At 46.8% G+C, this 23489-nt stretch overlaps 1 protein-coding gene across 1 annotated transcript in view; it reads right to left on the reverse strand.

Annotated features, from left to right (window-relative positions):
* Nucleotides 1–7698: 7698 nt before the first annotated feature.
* Nucleotides 7699–23489, reverse strand: part of und (methionyl aminopeptidase und) — a 46127-nt gene continuing 30336 nt past the window's right edge. Inside the window, exon 12 of the mRNA XM_075696301.1 lies at nucleotides 7699–12528. Coding sequence (XP_075552416.1) covers nucleotides 12276–12528 — 253 coding nt within the window. The 3' untranslated portion in view covers nucleotides 7699–12275. The remainder of the gene's footprint in view (nucleotides 12529–23489) is intronic.

A 23489-nucleotide genomic window follows, 5' to 3' on the forward strand; every position in this document is an offset into this window, starting at 1 on the left:
ATGGAATGTTTATATTACATTGCGTTGTTATAGACTATGATTATGTACAATTTTGTTACAGTACGCCCATTGTTGCAGTAGGTACAGTTATACATATGTACATCACTGGACATAATTACTCAATGTCCATCGGTTCACTGGTTTCGAGAGAATTTCGACCGTGTATTGACCAGTGACATCACTGACTGTGCGGAGCAAGACCAATGAGCGTCATTGCTGACGTCAGTGCTCACTTGGAACAAACCAGGTGCTCTACACCTAGAATGCGAAAGTGAGTAATTGACGGCACACAGATGTCAGTAAGACCAACAGCGGTTTCTGTTACGTGACCCTTTGAACCGTCAGATGACCTCTATCACTGAGTGCTATCACTGAGTGCGTGGTAATGCTCTGGTAAACTTGAAAGTCACATTAAGCGATATCTGGGCGTTTGGTAACAGCTGTGCGCTCCAGACGCAGCTCTTAGTTACAGTTTGATACGATGTGTTAGACTGCCCTGCCTTCTGGATTGGCCCACGAAAACGGTAAGATACCCGGCAGGAAAAACCGGTATACACTGCACAAGAATGCTTCGCATTAAAATATACTATCAGAAAGAAATTTAACCTCCATTTTTGAAGGCGCCAGAGACTTGTTCTAATACGTTAGCATTATGAGTGTCAAAATGGAAAAAAAAAAGTGCGTGTGTGTGAAGTGTGGAGAGCCTGTCACGTGATAGAGGAGTCTGTGTGTTCTGAAGGAATTCTGAGGATGGCACTGTTCTCGAGATATGCGCCGTCAATGTCGGGCTAAAAATGCACTGTTGTTACACTTACCTTCTTCTTTTCTTTTTCTTTCTGAAAACACTGTTTTGTACATCGAATCACAAAAGTAACTGGAACACCAATGCATTTCGTCCGACACCTTGAAACTTAATATCTCGAAACTGGTGGACTGCTGAAAATTCGTTCCAAGTGGAAATTCCTTGCGAGCTCACCGGCTACAAATCGTCTATTGAAATATGTACCGTAAAGTTATTAATTAAAATTTTAAGTAGCATAATTGTGTTAATTATTAAATTAAGCATTTCGATTTCTCGCAGAAATAGTGACCGTTTCAGCGAGTAATTTGGATCAAGGGTTAGAATTGTGCTAACGGCCACAAACAATTAAAAAACAATTGGACAGCTAAAAAAGTACCCTGTATATATATAGCACAACTGGCGATGGTCTTCTTTGGATATCCGTCAGTTGCACTTCGTTCCTCGAAGAGGCACGACGTGTGTCGAGGGAGCGTCTCAACAACACTTCACAATGTGGTGAACGCGATTTAAAAATCCGGGACCTCAAAGAGGTGCGACGCTTTTCTCTTGCATTTACAGCTAAATTGTCATTGAATATTTTTTTCTCGAGAACAGAAAGAAGTAATAATGTACGAGCGAGCTCAAAGTTACGTTTAACGACATCTTAGCATTCTTCTAGATTAAGAGCAGTTCCCTATGCTTTCTTTGTGGTGTTTACCCTTGCCTTCGTAACTGAAACATCCTTACCAACCAAAGTAGCGAAGGAGGCCAGTGGGTGAGGAGGGCAAGGTGTGAAGGGGGCAGTGGGCACTACCTCCTCCTTTATTCTACTCCATCTAAAGATGTGCCGGTTCATCTCATGTCATTTGGTCTCACCAATGGCATAAAGGTAATTCAACAGGTAATTGGGAATAGCGTGATGGCGCCACATAATGAGCGCAAATTTCCGATACGCTAATTTATGATGAAATATTCTTTAATGACTGCAACAGAGACCTGCCAAGATTACGTGCATGTGTATACAGTAAACCGACAGCCGCTAAAGGCGGCGAGGAACAGCGGCTGGGAGGCACTGCCTGAGGGTTCGCCGCTCACTTATCCTCCTTCCTCTTTTCCTCCTTCCTTATTTATTGGGCGTCGCTGCACTCAACTACAATCAGATTAGTAGCGCCTCATCCAGACAAAAAAAAAAAGACTATGGTGAATGAGACGTCTAATTTCACACAGAAAATGCTTAAAAACGGAGGCGGCGCAACCAAGAGCGGCATTTTACGTACGCGTCGTTGAAGAAGAGGTTTTCCAACATTTCAATTATCTGTGGCAAAGACAAAACGCACTAGTCAACTATCAATAATTTGAGCTCCATTAATACGACTTTCCGCTCAATTCGAACGCACTAGAAGACTCCGGCGAGTAGCCATACATTACTAAGGAAGGAAAATTTGTCTAGCTCGAACGCGAAAGCATACGCTTCGGTTAATTCTACACATACCGACCCCCACCGGCGCCCCCTCATGCCCTTCTACTGCACCCCCCCCCCCCCCCCGCCCTCACGAGCGTTTACCATAAATAAAAGCTTGAACACACAAGAAATTCAACAGGCGACGTTACTGGTTGCCTAGTCGTGAAGTTCTATCTTTCAGTGGCCGACGGGGGCTCCTTTCGTCCGTGAAGCCATACGTTCCCGCTTGTTTTGTGTCGTGTCACGCCCCCATATTCAGCAGTGTGCTTCATCCGTACAGCAAGGCGTTGCGTGGCATTTACACAACGATGCCTACCCCCCCCCCCCCCCCTGATCGAGGATACGAAAGAAACTAGTTGGGATGTTGAGGTGTTCTAAGCAGGAAATAAAGCGGTAAAAAGGAAACGTATGCGGGCATCGGCATACCTGTTGGTCGAAGAGGTGTCGCAATGAATTCTCGAGGTGAGGAACCATTCCATCCTTTCATTTTCCTGCCGTTTGTTAATGCAACCTTTCGGATAATTCTACCAAATCCTGTAGCCTCTTGAGCATCGAATTAAGGGAAGTCAACTTATCAGTAACGTGAGTGGGATTTAAGACACACAGGTCGACGCGCAGTCCGCGTCTTCCATATTAAAAAAAAGTGCTACAGAAATTCTGAGTATTGTCTACTAATGCGTAAGCATTCTTTGGCTCGGCTGTTACTTCGCTTTTGCTTAAATGCTTTTCCTAGCTTATGCATGCCTACCCAACAGTCTTCCGGTGCCAAAGAAAAAAAATACGTCTTCTGAACTTTGTGGAGATGAGTTGCCAGGAAGCTGCATGGCCCCTTCAAAGTGATCATCTGAGCCGGAACGTCGTCGCAACCGGTTTCAGTACAGCTGTTCTCTACACTTTTTTAATTTTATTTTCTCTTTTTCTTTTTGTTACGATCTTGACGCGGCGATGGCGACGCCACCAGTTCTGTTTAACGCTACTAATCATAAGCTTATATTTTTTTATAAACAGCAGCTTCATAGCAGGCTTCTCTGCAGGCACACCCGTAATGCGAGAAAGTAAGCTTTGAAGGCATCCTGACAAGAACGATTTCCCCCTCCCCCATCTCTCTCTATCTCTGATCAATTTCATTTACTTTAACACGAAATTGTTTTATGCCGGGGCCCACCATCAACTTCCTGCAACGGATGTGACGTCGGCGCGAACGCGTCAAATATAGTCTCTCTTGACAGGGATGGCACCGCCATATATGAGCGGTGAAGCGAAGTACTGCATCATGCCACTAACGAGCGCCGAAAGTGAGCGCTGGTCGTCTCAGCGCAGCGGAGATTCCAACGCGGCGTAGCCTGGTGTAGGTGGCGTAGGCCTTCTGCTGAGGTGACGACGCAGTTTCCGCACATGGTTTGTCCTTCACGTCGGATTAGCCTGACGGAGTGCAGCTAAGGATTCCGCGTCGGATTAGCCTGTGACGCCTCGTCGCCCACTGAGTGCAGCTAAGAAAACTAAGGGAACTGCTGCGCTAAGCGGCGCAGAAAGGCAACGACGCCGACGGGCGAATCTCGCTTCGGTCCGGCGTCACGCCCGCGTGAAGCAGAACGCCTTCGCGCCTTCGTGGCACGCGCTGCGAACTCTGCCACTCGCATTCCTGAAGCTGAGCGCGTCGCAACTCAGCTGGCTGCCAAAGACACTGCGGAGCCGGAACAAAATGCTCGCCCCTTCGCCGATGCGACTCGGCGGCAGGACGCCGCTCGCCAACATGACGCCGCACACCCGTCGTGGTTTCTCAATGGCTATGGTGTTGGGCTGCTGAGCACGAGGTCGCGGGATCAAATCCCGGCCACGGCGGCCGCATTTCGATGGGGGCGAAATGTTAAAACATCCGTGTGCTTAGATTTAGGTGCACGTTAAAGATCCCCAGGTGGTCGAAATTTCCGGAGTCCTCCACCACCGCGTGCCTCATAATCAGAAAGTGGTTTTGGCTCGTAAAACACCATAATTTAATTAAAAAAAACAAAAAACAGGACGCCGCACGTCAAGCAAACCTGTGACACAGTTGCCGACCCGCAAATCGTGCGCCTTTCGCTACAGCGGAACGCGAGTTCACGAAGCGATTTACTAATAACCCGTTCGGTTTCGCTTCTACGGCTTGCGAACGCCTGTGGTTTACGGCGGATTAGCGCAGAGCTCCGGCGCGTGCGATGAACAGCTTCTGCGAAGACAAGCTTCGCTTTCGTGCTCTACCGATTCCAATGAAATAGGTATCAACCATTTTTTTTTTTCGTTTCAATTGTTCCTTATTGCTTATAAAGCTACCAATCGTCTACACTTACAACACTATAACAATTAAATGTCTTTAACTTCACAAATTACGCACTTTTGTGCAGATACAAGGCATTACACTTTTCGCGTGACAGACAGATTTTGTTGGAGTGCTCGCCAAAGAAAGCTTACGCATTAAACCGAGAACGTACGCTCCATAATCTAATGTGATCATATGGGATGTTCCAATTCATACCCACACGTCCATAGGCTGAGTCTGATTTCTTTAGAATGCGATTCCTTCGTGATCGATAAAACAATGAATTAACCAGGTCCGAGCAGGCACTACCAAAATCATGAACGCTGGTGCGGGAATTTGAAAGGGTTCCATAAGTTCGGTAATTGCAAGACCACGCAGCGACGATCGTACGTGCAAAGTAATACGCACTTATGTGCGGTCGCGAAAGCAGCCGTAAATCCAAGCGAAGGTCCACAAACCTTCTTCGTCATAAAAGCCCGTCTGGCGTACCTCATAATCATATCGTGGCTTTGGCACGTAAAACCCCACAATAAAAAAAAAAAAGAAATTAGAAGAGCTCGTTTTCTCGCCAGAAGAGACGAGGTTAGAGCGCACGCCTACAGCGCATAAATAGCAGCTAACAACTCGAACGTTCCCCGATGTTCCCGGGCGAAACGCAGGAACAACTGGCGGGGAAGAGAGCTAGGCTGTTTTCTGCAGCCCTTTGGAGAGCACGACTCTGTGCCTTGTGGAAGGGGCCATAAACAGAAAAAAAGAGAAGATAAGTAGATAAATAAATAAATAAATAAAGACAGGCAAGGTCGTAGGGGCTGCCACACTCATGGCTGACAGCGGCAGGCAGGCGGCGAATTTACAGGTTAGACACACGCCCCGCGTCCTCCAGAAGCCTGTAAGGAGGTGCTTGAAGCCGGAGCTGTGGTGCCGGCCGGGGAACAGAAGTTGCGATACCGAGACCTCAAGAAATACCAGGCGTCGCGCAAACCGCCGCCGCAGCAAGGAAAACGGAGATCGAGAGAAAGGATGGAGAAATCGTTACGTAAATGTCACGTGACCCTTCGGCTGTGATAAGAGGGAAGGCAGGAGGGAATGTCACTTGCGGGCGCTGGTCGGGGCTGTGCGAGAGCGCCTCTGCTGCGAGAAACGTAGCTCGCCCTCCCGCTCCATCTCCTCGCAACGCTTCGTTTGCCCCAGTTTTCGTCATTGTTAAACCCTTTTCAAAGTCGTACGGTAAAGCACTCACTGGTAATGACCCTTTAGAGCCTCTACAACATCCAGCGTGTAAGTAGGAGACGTATTCTCGCACGATCACTTTGGCCGAAACTATCGCCTTCGCGTTACGTATTACTCAACCAGCCAATCAGGTCATCCGGTTTTGCTCAACCAGCCTATAAACGCGCACTGAAAGTGATATAGAAGAAAGCCGCCTTCCAAGAATATGCTCCGAGAACATCTGACGAGCCTATACTCAGGGGCCCTTCACGGTACCCAACCATGTTTCGTTCTTTTTTTTTTTTAATGACCCAAGCTAAACTGCGGGAGATTAATGAAAACATAGTAGAGGGACTGAATTTTTGGTTCATTTGTAGTGGTGCGCGAGTAGCAACTCTTTAGAGCAATTTCGATATTGCCAGAAAAGAATTGAATATTGAACTTTTCAAATCCTTCAAAATAATGATCAGCAGTTTTCAACATTATTCTAAAACAATATTCACACTCTAGCGTAGTCAGAACGTTAGCAAGTTCCTGTCCTAACACTGCATGTTACAAAGCATTTATTAAAACAAAGTCTAAATGAAGTCTTCAGAACAAATAGGAAGTTTGTTCGCCTTCTCCTAAAAAGCAATGCCAAGCTTTAATTTTTCTATCCCTTGGAGACACTGGCTTAATTGACAAGCTCTAGCCTGTTTATACAAACACCATCACCTTTGTTTCACCTGTAAATAGTGATGAACATATTCTTTTTCTTTTCTGCCCTTCTCCTACTAGGGCACTTCTGTTCCCAGTCTCGTTTCCTATGCAAAGTAGCATATAGGCGCCTATATCTCTTGGAGACGAAATTCTCCGCGTTTCAATAAAGTGCTTTCTCTCTTTTTGTTCCCTACCCAGCATTTTTCAGCATACGAATAACTGCGACTTAGGAGGAAAAGGCTAGCTCTCTCAATGTCATAGTGCGCTCGAGTTGTGTTTTATATCTACTACTATGGCTGTAGAATAAAATTTACTGCACTTTTGCTTCAATTTTATGCTCGACCGGGCACACTAAATGACTTACGTTGTTCAACAACTATTGGATATTCAATTTTAGTTATTAATGCCAGCTATTCGATTCGAGCACCGGAAACTTTAAATTGGATACTAATGCCCCATTTGGTTCGAAGACTGAATCAAATAGGGCATTATTCGATTCATTTGAAATTTTCAAATATTTGTTCACCCCTAGAGTTTTTGTTCACGCTGTTCCAGCATTATGCCTTGGTGGACTGCCTCTGTGTTAAGCAAAATATTCGTTACTTTTCTCAGTGTTCCATGAATCACAGGATCAAGGTTGTTCTGGCAATCTGGAGAGCTTGCTCTTTTGGAGTGTTTTCTGCTGATGGGCATTTGGTCTGAGCGCTAGCTCATTCAGTGCTTTTCCAGCTCTCCTATTGGACTTGTTAGCATCTTCCTTTCTTGCTGATTGACAGCGCAGTTAATTGATACAACACAAAGAAAGAGGCACACACACACACAGTGTGTATATATGTGTTTCTTTGTGTTGTATGAATCATTGCGATATCTATCGAAAAGCATGCTAAACCAAATCATTCAATCCTCAACATTAGCATATCTTTTCTTTTTTCTTCCTATTCACTGTGACTCCTCTAACTACCTTTGCTGTGCCCTTCTTATCTGCTTTCTTTTGAGACAGGTGGCTGTAAAACAGTTCTGGAGGCAATTCCTATCTTGTCTACAACTCTCGTTTTTCAACTGAGATAAAAAATAATTTGTCACCTGGCCCAGCTATCTGTTCCAAAGCTGAGAAAGTAGACCAACCTAGCCAACGAGCCATCATAGCAGAAAAACAGACCTGCCTGGTTTGTGTACCAGTCAAATCAGCTCTTAGCATGCATTCAAAGGAACTGAAACTACACAAGACTACAAATTCAAACAGGTTGACAGTTTCCAGTTCAAAACATGCCTCATGAACACTTTTATTGAGCAAACAAAGGCCTTTATAAAACTTTCAAAAAAATGGCAATGCACAAGATAGAAAACAGCAGCTACCATCGCTCAATATCTAACCATATAATCAAACTTTAGGCACTGAGGCAGTTTCCACAGAAGACGGAGAATGCCTCAAGATAAGTGGAAACAAACCATCTGATGACAATTAGGGTGAAGATGTTTATGCACTGCTTAAACCAGGAAGCGATGGGCAAACAGGACCCGTTGCAGTTATACACCGCCTCCCGGGTTCAATGCTTTTACATCCTTCACTGATCTGCAAGCAAACTTCTTGCATAACTACAAAGTATTAAAAATAATGAGTACAGAATTATTTTCATGCAGATGTTTAGCGAGATGCTGTGTATAATTTTGAATAAAATTAGACAGCATTCACATTTCCAAATCACAATTCTAATTTCTAGCAGCTTTATTCAAATGCATTATAAATCTAATTTGCAAAGTTCTTTCCTCTGTATTTGCAAGCATTACTAAACACATCAGTTCAGCTTCATTACGTCAACTTCCAAGAAAGTGTGTGCTATGGAGGATTAGCACTGCTCAGTATTGAGATGCATGGTTAGCTCACATATCCAGTGAGCAGTATTTTTTGGAAATTCTCACTTAGGTAAAGACCAGTGCATTGTAATGATAACATATGACAAAAACTATGCCTGTCAAATGGCCACAAATAAGATCCAGTTGCAGAACAACAGAATGTCCATAAAGTTTTTCAACACCTTCTGGTTTCGACAGCTATTTCTGGTTGAAGAGCGCTAAGAAGCAGCTCTTGAAGTTTCACACTTTTTGCTGCTTGCCAAGAAAGCACGTTGGTGCAAATTAAATATGGTAAAAAGCACTGCCGTCTTACTTAAAGAGAGTGGCAATCTTCTTGCCACTTTAAAGCTGCAAAATGCATTACCTCATAACATCCGGTGACACTTTAATTATACACTAAAACAGTGACCAAGAAACATTTATCAAATGAATATATAAAGTATGCATCTTGTAAAAGAGAGTTAACCAACAGAGAATCCATATTTTCAACAAGCATATTATGCACTCATCTTTATTAAGTGCTGATGCAGTCCTCAACAAAGTCATTATAGTAGTTATTACAATTACGTCAAATTAAAGGCATGAAAGAAAGCACAAAGAAGTGTAAAATGCTTGAAGAAAAAAGAAAGGGTACAGTAACAAGGCCAAGGAAGCAACACAACGCTGCATCCTACAGATTCTGTAAGGAACTATAGGCACTGGACCCACAGATACCCTGCAGGGACAGCAGTCAATGCTTCACAAGAACTGTGCGTCTTGCCAACAATGGGCTGTTAGCGTGAACAAACATCTTTTTTTTAAGTCTTTTAAGACCACTACAGCTTTGTGTTGAGTGTTAAGCACTCCATTACGCAAAAGTTTTCAAGCTGAAGAGCTTGTGACCATACACGATATAATGGCACATAAAACTGCTGTGTGTTTGGTCGCATAGGGCTGATTCTTCAGTTTGGAGGTAGCTGCTGTGCTATATCAAAACAGACTGATCTGTGTCAAAGAGCACAGTATTATGAAACAGCATCAAGTTCAGTCTGGCTCCGAGTACTCTGATCGGATAACTTTTGTACCTGATGGTGTCTGTCTTGTATGACAATGCTCATCAGAGACAACAGTACATTCCACTTTGTGTAAACGTGGATGCAGACAAATATGCTGAGAGTGGACTCCATGTCTTCACCCAGTGAGTGCCAAAGCACAATGGAGGCATGAAGCACACACACCGATAGTTCTGGTTGGTTATCCACCTAAACCAATGGGGAGATGTGAACACTTGCTTGTAACGCACCCGTTAAATGCTGCATGCTTGTCATATGAAGACCATGTTTGCAAATCCTCACCCCAACTCCCCTTCTGGGCTAAATTGACTTGCACGAGAACCTTACTACAAAAGTGCAGGCTTGGAAGAGAGCACTTAAAATCCTCGTTAAAAGTTAGGAGTGGTTTTATTCAATGAATTACGAAACATTCCGATAAGCTGCTTCATCAATTAAAATTCACTTTCATGAACAAATGAAACCGAAATAGTGCCATTTAAACATGAAAATAAACATTGGGAGATTTGACTTGATTTTATATAATACCACTGCACGTCATTTTTTGCTACAAGAGCGTTGCACATTTAATCAATCAAATCTTAATATAATTCCTAATTTTAAAAAAATGTATCAAGGCCGTAATCAAGAGTACTATGACGTGCCTTGCCCCAGCAACAGTCTTGTCATACTAACTTCATTTTCCTGTTAGGGTTCCCTTTGTTCACAAGAGTACTGCATGATTTTGTGAAAACCGAGAAGCACTTGCTGCTTTATGTAGAAAAAAGTCCAATACTCCAGTGTGTCTGATTCCCATATTGCAATTACTGCGAACAACAGCTTAAAACTAGCCATAGGTATGCAGACTGCATGAACATAGTGGGTCACCTGGTTGCACATAAAAAGCTCTCATAATTTCGAGCAACATGTAAGAAGCTTTTCCAGACATACACGTTTAGTGGTGCACTTCCTAGCTTATAAAGGCCGCTTAATTTTCAACATTTCAGTGCAGCCTGGCCTGTTCAAATTCCCAAGGAGGTACTCACTACCTCTCACTCCAATCCATGCATATAAGAACAATCTCGGAAACAGAGTGGCTTGATTTTGTGACATCCTTGCGGAGCCCTTTTCTATCAATCAGTTATGAATTATGATGCATCATCTCCCAGCTCTGAGTGATGCACCTCCAACACAATGAGTGTTGACTGTTGCAAATGAACTAGTGAACAGACACGTTTAACCCATTCCCTGGATCACAACTGCTATTTAAGTTCTCAGCCTTGCTTTCATCATTGTCCTTCCTGCACAGAGTGCAAAGTGATGCAGCAAAGAAATAGCACACAGCAATCATGGGGGAGATGGAGACACCCTCTTAGCATCACAGGCATCAGCGTGGTGGCTCTGCTGGTTACTGTTGCACACGAAATTGACAATTACTGCCCTTGGATGAACAAATGAACCCACAAGCTTATCACGTCCTTCCTTAGCTATAAGAAGCAACCCAAAGGGTAGTTTCAATGTTGCAGTTGCAATACAGTGCTTTTCATATGCAGCCAAACGAGTTGTATGTTCAGTCATTCAAGCCAACTTACCCAGACATAGTTAGTACAATTCCAGTTAGTGACAGCCTGCACTAAATATGTGCTCTGGGAAAATGCCAGAACCGGCTGATGAAAGAAGCAAACAAAAAAGAGCAGAGTCAACAGAATATACCATTTAACAAAAATACAAACTAATCAACAAGCATGAAGCTACATGGGGCATCAACTTTGCTTCCAAATAAAGGAAGCACAACAGCAAGAGAGCAGGCAGTGATCTAAAAGGCAAGTTAGCATGCTACTGGCAAATTTTGTAGGCCAGTCTCAAAGGTGGCATTGTGATAAAGTTTTCTTCCAATGTTAATGCTCTGCATAAATAAAAGCTGGTGATAAAAAAGAAAATGTTCAGCTTTTTATAATGCCAGCAGCACAAGTGCAACACCAACACAACCAGAAAGCAATTGCCTGTGGTAATGATGGGACCCTCCCAACTCAAGCCCCATTGAAAAAAATGAGAAAAAGAACTAATGCGCAATCATGTTGTCGGTGCACCAACCATGTGTATATGTGCTCTACTTTCAAGAGAATAACACCTAGAATTCCACAAACTCATCCCACAACTATAATGACACCTGTTAATTTTATGACCTGTGGCCACGAGACAATAAGTGCAGGTTAAAAAAGGTCAAGAAAAGAGGTAATGTGAAATTCAAATGAAATCTTTCTCGGGCTTTCTATCTTTCTTTTTTCCTTTGAAAACTACTCACTCTTTTCTTGGCAAAAACAACTATCCCACATAGCTCCAACATTACAATTTCTGCAATATTCACAGTTCCGCAACCTAAATCAGGCACCAGTTAACAACAGGGCTAAACGTACACAGTCATGAGTTCATGCGGATGCCCAAAAATGCAAATTAGTTCCAATCAATCAGAAAAATGCTTCTGTCCTTGCCAGCTACATTCTTGCATGTTTCTAATGGCCACTAAATTTGTCTCCAAAATCCTCCTATAAAGTTCTCAAGCCCTCAGTGTACCGTGCAGTCTACTTTAAAAGAGAACGTGTGAGCACAGGTACACATATTGCACTGTGGCAAGTTTGGAGGTGCCCAGTTTTAAGGCAGACTTCCACTACATGACACAGGCTCCAGTGCGCAGTGGCACAGCTCAATGGCATTGCTTCAGCTGGCAACTGCACCTGGTGAGCTCCCAAACTGTGAGCCGTGCATTTGCAAGTTGCCTTTACCAGTGGGCTGCACAACACACACCCAGAAATGAAGGAGTATGCAAGACACTAAAAATTACTGTCATTCGGAGGAGCAGTACCTCAGCTGCATTGCTAGCTTGCGTTCTAGACCACTGCTGTGTGGCGGGATGGTCTATAACAACACCAGCACTTTTGGGGTATCTCAGTAGTCTGTTCCACGACTGATAACCTCCTTGCACGTCGGGCGAAGCAGGATGGTGTGCTCAAACTGGGCCGTGTAACACCCCTTGGTGTCGCACAGAGGCGGGTACGGGTCCACAATGCTCTTGTCGCAGAGATCCTTGAGAGCCATGAGGTACTTTGTCTGGCCCAGCCTGTCAAGCCAGCGGCGGCAGAAGGCCAGAGTGCCAAAGTTCTGGTTGATGACGCCCAGCAGCTGCTTGGAACGTGGAAGCCTGTCCGAAAGAAACATGCAAATGCTCTGTGTTGCAAATTCATCATGAGCTGAACAAGTGTGCTGAACCAACGACACACCGAGAAGCAGTAATAAAGAGTTTTGACATAATACAGTCATGAGCAACAGCACTAGTGGCCACTTATTGTGTCACCGTGTTGAACCCAAGCATGCAAGGCTTTTATTGCTATGATAAACTATGATGCGTCGGACGCAACCAGAGTTGGAAAGTCAGAGGAAGGAAACTACACCCTAAAGGAAAGAAAGACTTGGCCACAGAAGGGACAGCAAAATGACGACTACAAATCTGAGCATTGGCTTTAGTGGCCAAACTCCAGAGCAATTGCACCTTAGGAGGCGAAGACACGCAACTCACATGGAACACGAAGCTCTTGCATATGAACGGCTCCTTTATTAATGTTAGAACTAGACAAAAGCAAAGCAGCATCAGAATGTGCAGTGTTCAGCAATTGGAACACAGTACTCGGAGCGCGCGGCGGCCATAGCTTTCTTTTTGCCCCACTGGTGTGCGCTGGGCAATTGCCATAGGACCAAATGCAGCCACAATGCATCACAAAGGCTCTCACTTTCACCTGTTACAACAATGCATCAGCTCGGTGTCCCCAGAGCTCATAGTCGACGCAAAAAGTGCTTTCAACCATGCGCTAAGCGTATCGTGTTTCAATTGTAGAGCATTGTACGTACAACTGCCTAAAGACCGTGCATATCCGGGCTTTCCGCCATTTCATATGGTGAGGCCGCGATGAGAACCGATAGTCATAATTCAGTAACTGTTTGTGCATTCAAAATGTGACATGGTTGTTCTTATTTGGTTCCTCGAAGTATTTCAGCAGCGCAAAACAGAAGAAATGATGGAATATTCAACCAACATTTCTGGCGGTAGCACCTGCTGCACTCAACCCGGCTGTCACATGCCATTAGATTCATGGCACTGCCGCACGAAGCGCCACCGCTCCAAACTTATCCTGCGCCCGGTGCCTATTGCGATGCTCGGGTGCTGTGTGTGTGATCCCCACATTGGGCCAAGGTCAGAGAGCGCTTGCAGGGACAGAATCCACTACCGTGTCAGCCTGTGCAGTCTGTCCGCTGCACCCAACGCTCCTTTTTTGCCTAAAACAAAGTGAAATGCTCGCTTGGGCGGCATCAAGCATGAGAGACTCTGTAGTGTACATAATATGTGGGACTGCACATGCCCTTACACCGAATACAGTCAACATCAGATTTTGCAGACTCCCTAGGGGTAGCGAAAACGTCAGAGAAAATGAATGACACCTTTCACTGCCCCACAGGCACATTTGAAATAGTTTTGAAGGCTTGCCAGTACACTTGATAGACATATCGGTAATGGTACCATTACCCACGACGGCGGGTGCACTCATTTATTATTGAGGAATATTTACTGTGTCCCATGACAGTGGCCCCTTTTTACTCTTAGTATACTTCATTGCAATACATCATGCATGCTCCACCGCGTAAAATCGCTGTATTGCGGCGAAGCTGATTTTGGGAACTGGCATCAGTTAACACTTCATGCTTTCTGCACTTCGTAGCGATCAGCGAATTACAGAGGCTAAATTGGCACCATTGCTGACAGTAGAAACTTGTTTTAATGAAATACAGTACAGAACAGCAGGAAGCCTGGTAGCAAAAGTCGAAGCAGCTAGGCCTAGCATTGCCGCAGTGGTGACTATGGCTGCCAGTGAATCGGTGCGCAGGAACGCGAGTTCGATGTTGCAAGATAATCAAAATGGCGGCAGTGGTGGCTTCAATTAATGCCATTTCAGACCTGTGATCATGGCAACAAAGCCAGAAAATCGGAGGACAAAGAGATGTTGCAACCGAAATTTCAAATGTATTTATACGTTCGCTCTATGGGGTATGTGGTGGTGCCGCAAAGGCAACCGAATTTTCGGGCATGTCCGAAAAAGTGGTCATTGACTCAAATCGGTCGTTGATCAAATATGTGAAAAATCAAATATAGTAGATATTCGACTCACTGATATTCGAGTATTCACACACCTACTTATCATAGTGTCCTTGATGTACCTACTACTCATTGTATTGCCTCTGACATTTTTTTGCATAATTACAGCAATAAATGGCTTTTGTGTGAGTGCCTGCGTCATTTCCTTTGTTCCTGAGGGCAAAGCACAGAGAACCGACTTTCACACCAAGTGTGTTGCAATGTATTACACCAAATGTATTGCAATTTATCAGCTTTGGCTTGCCATGCAAGCCAAAGCTGATGATGCAAAGGGCCACAGAGAAAAGCCGAATGACTGCAAAGGATTGTTTCTTGTTGCATCTTCATCACCGAAATAACTGCTTCCTCTAACGTAGCTGTCAAGACTCATCCAAGTTCACTATAGCGGCACAACAGGTCTTGTCAGCATTTTGTGAATGTGACAGCGGAGTGCTGCCTGCATGTCTGCAATTACATAAAGTGTTCTTCATTGAACACAAGTGGAAGCTTTTGATCACAAAAGAAAAAAAAAAAAAACAACGCTAGCGTCCAGCAATGAGCTCTGCACTAAATCTGATGCCTGCAACACTCCGCCAGCATGTTCACCAAGTGCTCATAAGCTGAATGATCATTGAGAACATGAGCAAATGTGTACTTTTTAATGATTTACAGTTAGACCTAGATATAACGAAGTTCAATATAACAAAATTCTTGATGTAACGGCGTATTTCACTTTTCCTAATCTCTTGTCCCTTGAACACCATGTATTTAGAACCTCAACTTAACAAAGTGTGTTTGTATGCGATTTCAATATAATGAAATTTTCACTTCTGCCGTAAAAAAATGCCAAGACGATAAATGGAAACTTCCACGGACGTCGAAGTTCAAATGACTGAATTACAAGCATCTGTTTGCAAACATACCTCTCAAATCGCACAGTGTGACAAGAGTGACTGCCGCAGTGACACCGCATCATGTTCCATATAAAGTCGCAGTCAAGGGCGACATGTTCCTATCGCGGCCCATGCACCTTGTGCTTTAGGTGCGAGTGAAAGTGTGTGAGGGGGAGACAAGAAAGAGTGTGGCTTCACGAGTGCCGCCTTTCTGCGCGAGTAAAGGGAAAGAGGGAGAGGGGCACTCGCTCGTGGTAACGCAATCAAGCATGTGCGAGAGAAGCGGGGCCAAGATACATGCTACGAGGATTTTTTTATTTTTGGCAAAGCACGGAAAAAATTCTGGGTCTCTCACATGACCTTGCGACAATACACCACGGTAGCAATACCAAAGCAGCATTTCGAAACTTTGACAGGGAAGACAGCGGCAGACATGGCGGCTGTACGCACGACTCATGCAGCTTTCCCCAATGCGCAAGTGCGCGTTTGTACAGTGATCTGCTACACAGCATAACAGACACCGTTTCATGGAAACACTGTACCTGATGCTGCGTGGTACCAATTGTCCCATGTGGCTTGCATACAACACGTCACCTACTAAGGACACACCATGACTGTGCCGGGATGCTTGCTGAAGTAGTATTTTTGGGCAATCACTTTCAGAGATAGTGTCACGTGGTGGTTACGTTGAAGAACACAGTAGCAATACTGTGTAAGACAAAACTAACTTTTATTGGGTGAACCTGTGCCCGCAAAAACAGGCTACACTTGTAGCACAACGATAGCAGCGAACACGGTCGGCGATAGTCGAAAATCTGATCAGCGGGTCAAGCGCGTCGGCTTTTATACAGCAGTCGTCGAATGTTCCAGACTAAGCGTTGGGACCCGCGTGCCTTCCACAAAGTTCTACACCATTCGCGTCATGCGATGAAATCTGATAACACAAGGTTCGGCGACAACAGACAGCCGGATAGAAGCATCGATAACTTTCCAGAAACTTCGGATACATGCAGGCGCGTCCCGCGCTGTGCGATAACATTTTTTAGGCAGCAAAACGTGGTCGCCCGATAGAGATAACTACACGTGTCAATACCCCCCTCTTAAAAAGCATCGACCCGATGCTGCATACAAACGAAAGTAATAAAGAAAAACACCCGTAGCAAAGAAAACAACAAAATAAGGAAGTTCGTCAGCATCCGTAAAAGGGTTTCAGAAGCACCACGTGGACCACTTCAGATCGTGCGCGGCGCCGCTGTGAATGCGAAATTCCGTCTGGCACGACCTCATAGTCCAGTGCGCCAATACGTCAAATGACCTTGTAGGGTCTGAAATAGCGGCGCAATAGTTTCTCACTCAGTCCTTGTCGGCATATCGGGGTCCAAACCCAAACACGGTCGCCGGGCTGGTACTCAACAGAGCGTCGGCGGAGGTTGTAGTGTCGGCTGTCGGTCCTCTGTTGGTTCTTGATCCGTAGGCAGGCGAGCTGTCGGGCTTCTTCGGCACGCTGGAGATAGCTAGCGACATCAACATTCTCTTCATCAGTGACGTGGGGCAGCATGGCGTCGAGCGTCGTCGTCGGGTTCGTGCCGCAAACCAGCTTAAACGGCGTGATCTGTGTTGTTTCTTGCGCCGCCGTGTTGTAAGCGAAGGTTACATACGGCAGGACCGCATCCCACGCCTTGTGTTTGACGTCGACGTACATTGCTAGCATGTCGGCGAGGGTCTTGTTCAGGCGCTCCGTGAGACCGTTCGTCTGCGGATGGTGGGCAGTTGACCTCCTGTGGCTTGTCTGGCTGTACTGCAGAATGGCTCAGCTGTAATGTAATAAGCTGTAATGAGCTCAGCTGTAAAAGCCCTTCCTCTGTCGGTGATGAGGACTTCTGGGGCACCATGTCGCAGCAGGATGTTCTCGACGAAAAATTTCGCCACTTCAGCTGCGCTGCCTTTTGGTAGAGCTTTAGTTTCAGCAAAGCGGGTGAGATAGTCCGTCGCCACGACGATCCACTTATTCCCGGATGTTGACATCGGAAACGGCCCTAGCAAATCCATCCCAATCTGCTGGAATGGTCAGCGAGGAGGTTCGATCGGCTGTAGTAATCCTGCTGGCCTTGTCGGTGGTGTCTTGTGTCGCTGACAGTCTCGGCATGTTTTGACGTAACGGGGAACGTCGGCGGTCAGACGCGGCCAGTAATACCTTTCCTGTATTCTCGACAGCGTCCGGGAGAATCCGAGGTGCCCAGCGGTTGGATCGTCGTGTAGGGCATGCAGTATTTCTGGACGCAGCGCTGACGGTACAACAAGAAGGTAGCTGGCGCGGACTGGTGAGAAGTTCTTCTTCACAAGCAGGTTGTTTTGTAGCGTGAACGAAGACAACCCGCGCTTAAGGGGGGACGCGGGTCTTGAAACGGCAAAAAATCACAAAAAAGTTGATTTTCGGAAAAGTGCATTTTCGCTACGTTTATACATTGAAGAATCCCTCCGCGAAATCTAGAAGCTAAATTTAATCGGAAAATAATAAAAAATCGCGCTTAAAGAGGCCAGGGTGAACGCGATATCAGCAAAATTTGGTCAAAAATGTTCAAACTTCGCGCCGTCACCATTTGCGAACGCGGTGGCCGATGGCCGCCATCTTGCGCTTGTTTTGAAGCTGTTTTCTTTGTGCGCATTTTGCACCAGTTCAAAATGGCGTCAGTGAAGGGAAACCGACGCTATCGTGTCATTTCTGGAGGATGCGTCCGTGCTGCCGATTGGCCAAAGCGCGCACACCCCCCGCGCGCCTCGCTCCTATTGGTTCGGTGCTCGTCGGCGCGCGCTCGACCGCTCTCGCGTCTCGCTACGTTTGTTTATCTCTGGTTTCATCGCGCCGCTGTCTACGTTTGTTCAGCCGCTTGCTTCGCGACATTTGATAAGATGCTCATTTCGCTGCCCGGATGGCTGGAAAAGATTGTCGTCTCAAGGCTACCACGCGTCAAGCGGCTGTGGAATGCGCGACGGAAGGCGGCTAGGCCTGTCATACTCGCGGAGTTGCCGGTCTGCCTGGACATTCTACCGGATTGAGTTCCGAGCTGCAAACTGGCACGTCTAGCGTCAACACTTCGTCCGCCCACGCCACGCGCGTTGGCACAGATCGTGCAGGCACCGTTTCCGTCACGACTGAAGAAAGTAGCGAGCGCGCAGCGAGCGCCGGAAAACGTTCGGAGCGCCGGACCTTCGAAGTGCTAACTCCAGCAAGAAGCGAGAAGCCTCTTTGAGCGCAAGGAAGCTGGTGAAAAAGCGGCAAAAAGATAGGATGTATCGAGATTATGCCCCTGGTGAATTTCCTTGAGATTTTATTGGTATGTTCTCAATAAAAATGTTGCAGAATGTTTTTCCTTGATTTCTCAAAACAACAATTCCGACAGACTTCCAATTTTGGAGGTAAAATAGCTTCTGTCCTATTTCAGCTATCAAATTAATTTTTTTTTTTTGCCAGAAAGATAAATGTATGCAGTAAGCAATATGCACCTTTTCAAAGCAGCACTCTTCTCAAAAAGTTTTTGAAATGGGTCAGGTGCTTGACATGTCAAGATGGCATTTTTTTCTCACAACTTTGATGAGCTCTAACTCTTGCTCAGATTAGCCTAGAACATTGAATAATACCTATTGGCACTCCCTGAACATTCTAGATAGTCTTTATACTCAAATTACTGTGTTAGGGCTTTCTGTTTAGATGCTAATTTTCCTCCAAACAAAGGACTCAGCTTATACAATGCATTTAGAGTGTATCAGAAACTACTTATCCTGTGGCAAAATTAATTATATTTTTAGAATCTGCATATTAAAATACACAAAGTGTGAAAATTTCGTTCAGATCTGTCCACAAATAAAAAAGTTGTATTTCAAGTGTAGAGGCTCCTCCCCCCTTAAATGCCCTAGGGACAACGTCGGTCTTCCCTTCCAAATACTCGATGACGCCTTTTAGCTCAAGGTCTGCTCGTTGCTGTTCAGCGAAGTCTTCCGCACTTATTATCCCAAGGAAGGCGTCGTCGTCCTCGTCGTCTTGCGGCAGGGGATCGATGGGGGCGCGTGATAAGCAGTCGGCGTCGGAGTGTTTTCTTCCGGACTTGTATATTACCGTGACGTCATTCTTGCAGTCTGAGGCTCCACCGCGCCAGCCCTCCTGAAGGGTCCTTTAAGTTAGCTAGCCAACACAACGCGTGATGGTCGCTGACGACTTTGAATGGCCTGCCATAGAGGTAAGGGCAGAATTCAGCTGTAGCCCAAATGATGGCGAGGCATTCCTTTTCAGTCGTAGAATAATTGCTTTCCGCTTTTGACAGCGACCGGCTAGCATACGATATCACCCGTTCAATTCCTTCTTTCCTCTGGACTAGGATGGCAACGAGGCCTAGGCTACTGGCATCAGTGTGGATTTCGGTATCAGCGTCCTCGTCGAAGTGTGCAAGTACCGGCGGCGACTGCATGCGTCGTTTGAGTTCTTGAAATGCTTCGGCCTGCGGCGTTTCCCACTTGAACTCGACATCACATTTAGTTAGATGTGTTAGCGGCTCCGCGATGCGTGAAAAGTCCTTGACAAAGTGCCTATAGTAGGCACACATTCCAAGGAATCTGTGCACTGCCTTCTTGTCGGTTGGCTGCGGGAACTTTGCGATGGCAGCTGTCTTCTGTGGGTCGGGGCGTACTTCTGATTTGCTGATGACGTGGCCTAGGAACAAAAGCTTATCGTAAGCGAAGCGGCACTTTTCTGGCTTCAGAGTGAGCCCTGATGACTTGATGGCCTCTAACACTGTCGCAAGCCGCCTAGGTGATCGTCGAAATTTCCGGCGAAGACAACGACGTCATCCAAGTAAACAAGACCCACGTGCCACTTCAATCCTGCTAACACCGTGTCCATGACGCGCTGAAACGTTGCAGGCGCCGAGCACAGTCCGAATGGCATGACCTTGAACTCGTAGAGGCCGTCTGGCATGATGAAGGTGGTCTTTTCGCGATCTCTCTCGTCGACTTCTATTTGTCAGTAGCCAGACTTGAGGTCCATCGACGAGAAGTATTTAGCGTTGCAGAGCCGATCTAATGCATCGTCTATCCGTGGAAGGGGGTAAACATCCTTCTTCGTGATCTTGTTGTCGAAGATAATCGACGCAAAAGCGTAGGGTTCCATCCTTTTTCTTCACCAGAACTACAGGAGAGGCCCACGGGCTTTTTGACGGCTGGATGATGTCGTCGCGCAGCATTTCGTCGACTTGTTGCCTAATAGCTTTACGTTTTCACGTCGAAACTGGGTAAGAGCTCTGGCGGAGTGGTCGAGCGCACTCTTCGGTTATTATGCGATGCTTTGCAACTGGTGTTTGTCGAATCCTTGATGACATCGAAAAGCAGTCTTTGTATCGTCGGAGAAGACTTCTGATCTGTTGCTGCTTACTCATAGAAAGGCTTGGATTCATGTCGAAGTCTGGTTCGAGGACTATGCTCATCGGGGTAGATGCGGCAGAATCCGAGAGGACAAAGGCATTGCTGGTTTCCCTAATTTCCTCAATGTATGCGATTGTCGTGCCCTTGTTGATGTGCTTGAACTCTTAGCTGAAGTTGGTTAGCATAACTTCCACTTGCCCTCCGTGGAGTCAAGCGATCCCTCTTGCGACGCAAATTTCACGGTCGAGCAGTAGATATTGGTCGCCCTCGATGACGCCTTCTACGTCAGCGGGTGTTTCGGTGCCGACGGAAATAATAATGCTGGAGCACGGCGGGATGCTCACTTGATCTTCGAGCACACTCAAGGCGTGGTGACTACGACAGCTCTCCGGTGGTATCGCTTGATCTTGCGACAGTGTTATCGATTTTGACTTCAGGTCGATGACTGCGCCATGTTGATTCAGGAAGTCCATGCCGAGAATGACATCTCGTGAACACTGTTGGAGGATAACGAAGGTAGCAGGGTAGGTCCAGTCATGAACGGTGATTCTTGCCGTGCAGATTCCAGTCGGCGTAATGAGGTGTCCTCCAGCAGTCCGAATTTGAGGGCCTTCCCATACAGTTTTTACTTTCTTCAACTGGGCAGCGATGTGTCCACTCATAACGGAGTAATCAACTCCTGTGTCTACTAAGACGGTGACTACGTGGCCGTCGAGAAGCATGTCGAGGTTGGTGGTTCTTTGTCTTGCGTTACAGTTAGGTCTTGGCGTCGGATCACGGCTGCGTCGCGTGGACCTGTGACTGGTACGTGGCGTTGTCAGGTTGTCTTTCGTCGTCGTACTCTTTGCTTCCACACTTCGTCGATACGGCGGCGTGTCATTATGTCGTCGAGGTAGTCTATTCGGCGTCTTCGTCGGCGGCGGAGGATCTTCGTCAGTTTGACGAACAGCAACCGCACCTCCATCGGTTGCTGCTTTTAATTTTCCGGATACGGGGTCGCTGACCGGCCCCGGGCTGGGCCAGTGTATGGTCGGCGCTGTGGCGACAGGTAGCGGCCTGGTGATGGCGAACGGGACGGTCGTCGAGCGCTCCACTGAGTGGCGGCGAGGTAGTCGGCGATATCGTGAGGTCATTCACCAAGCTGTGGTCGCAGCGCGTTAACGGCGACACCTCGCAGTCTCATCTCCCGGTATGGGCATCGGCGGTACACATGGCCGGCTTCTCCGCAGTGGTAGCAGAGCGGGCGGTGGTCGGGGGCGCTCCAATCGTCAGTCTTCCCTGGAATGCTGCGTGGGTTGACGGGTTGGCGTGCTGGTGGCGGGGTTGATGGTGGTCGACGGAACTGTGTAGTCACTGGTCCTGGCCGTGGGCGTGGAGGGGGAACGTGACGGCGGGCTACAGCGGCGTATGTCATCGCTTGCGGCTGAGGCGATTCAGGGGCTACTCTGAGTTGTTGTTGGAGCTCCTCACGCACGGCGTCGGCAATCGAAGTCACTTGAGGCTGTGATGACGGGAACAGCTTCTGTAGCTCCTCCCGCATGACCGCTCGGATAGTATCGCGCAGGTCGTCGGTGGGCTGAACTCCCGCGTAGCTTGTCGTGTTCGGGCGGCGGTCGAATTGCCAGTTTCGCATCTCGAGTGTCTTCTCGATGCTGGTGGCCTCGCGAAGAAACTCGTCGACGGTTTTTGGTGGGCTTCGTACCATTCTGGCAAAAAGTTCCTCCTTCACACCACGCATGAGTAGGCGGAGGTTCTTCTCCTCGGGCATTTCAGGATCGGTGTGGCGAAATAGACTGCTTATTTCTTCTGTAAAGATGGCAACATTCTCGTTTGGTAGCTGCACTCGGGCGTCCAGCATAGCTTCGGCCCTTTCCTTGCGCACGACGCTTGTAAAGGTGCGCAGGAAGCTGCTACGGAACAGGTCCCACGTTGTCAAGGTCGACTCCCTGTTCTCAAACCACATTCTGGCGGCGTCTTCTAAGGCGAAGTAGACATGCCGCAGCTTGTCGTCGACGTCACAGTTGTTGAATGTCGCAATTCGTTCGTAGGTCTCCAGCCAGGATTTCGGGTCTTCAGTCGCTGCTCCATGGAAGGTCGGTGGATCCCGAGGTTGTTGTAGGATAACGGGGGATGCTGGGGCAGCCATTGGGGTTGTCTTGACCACGATCTTCTTTGTCGTCTCAGGTAGAAGTCCGTGCTCTAGGGGCAGTCCTTGCAGTCTGCGGCTAGCACGCTGGTCTTGGGCGATGTTGGTTTTGTCATTGGGCTTTGGGCTTGGATCGCGGCTTTGCGGGGGCGTTCGGTACATGAACGCACAAGCACCTCCACCAGATGTCACGTGGTGGTGACGTTCAAGAACACAGTAGCAATACTGTGCAAGACAAAACTAACTTTTATTGGGCGAACCTGTGCCCGCAAAAACAGGCTACACTTGTAGCACAACGATAGCAGCGAACACGGTCGGCGATCGTCGAAAATCTGATCAGCTGGTCAAGCGCGTCGACTTTTATACAGCAGTCGTCGAATGTTCCTGACTAATCGTTGGGACCCGCGTGCCTTCTACAAAGTTCTACACCATTCGCGTCACGCGGTGAAATCTGATAACACAAGGTTCGGCGAGAACAGACAGCCGGATAGAAGCATCGATAACCTTCCAGAAACTTCGGATACATG

Source organism: Dermacentor variabilis, chromosome 6 (assembly GCF_050947875.1).
Source record: "Dermacentor variabilis isolate Ectoservices chromosome 6, ASM5094787v1, whole genome shotgun sequence".
Taxonomy (NCBI): domain Eukaryota; kingdom Metazoa; phylum Arthropoda; class Arachnida; order Ixodida; family Ixodidae; genus Dermacentor; species Dermacentor variabilis.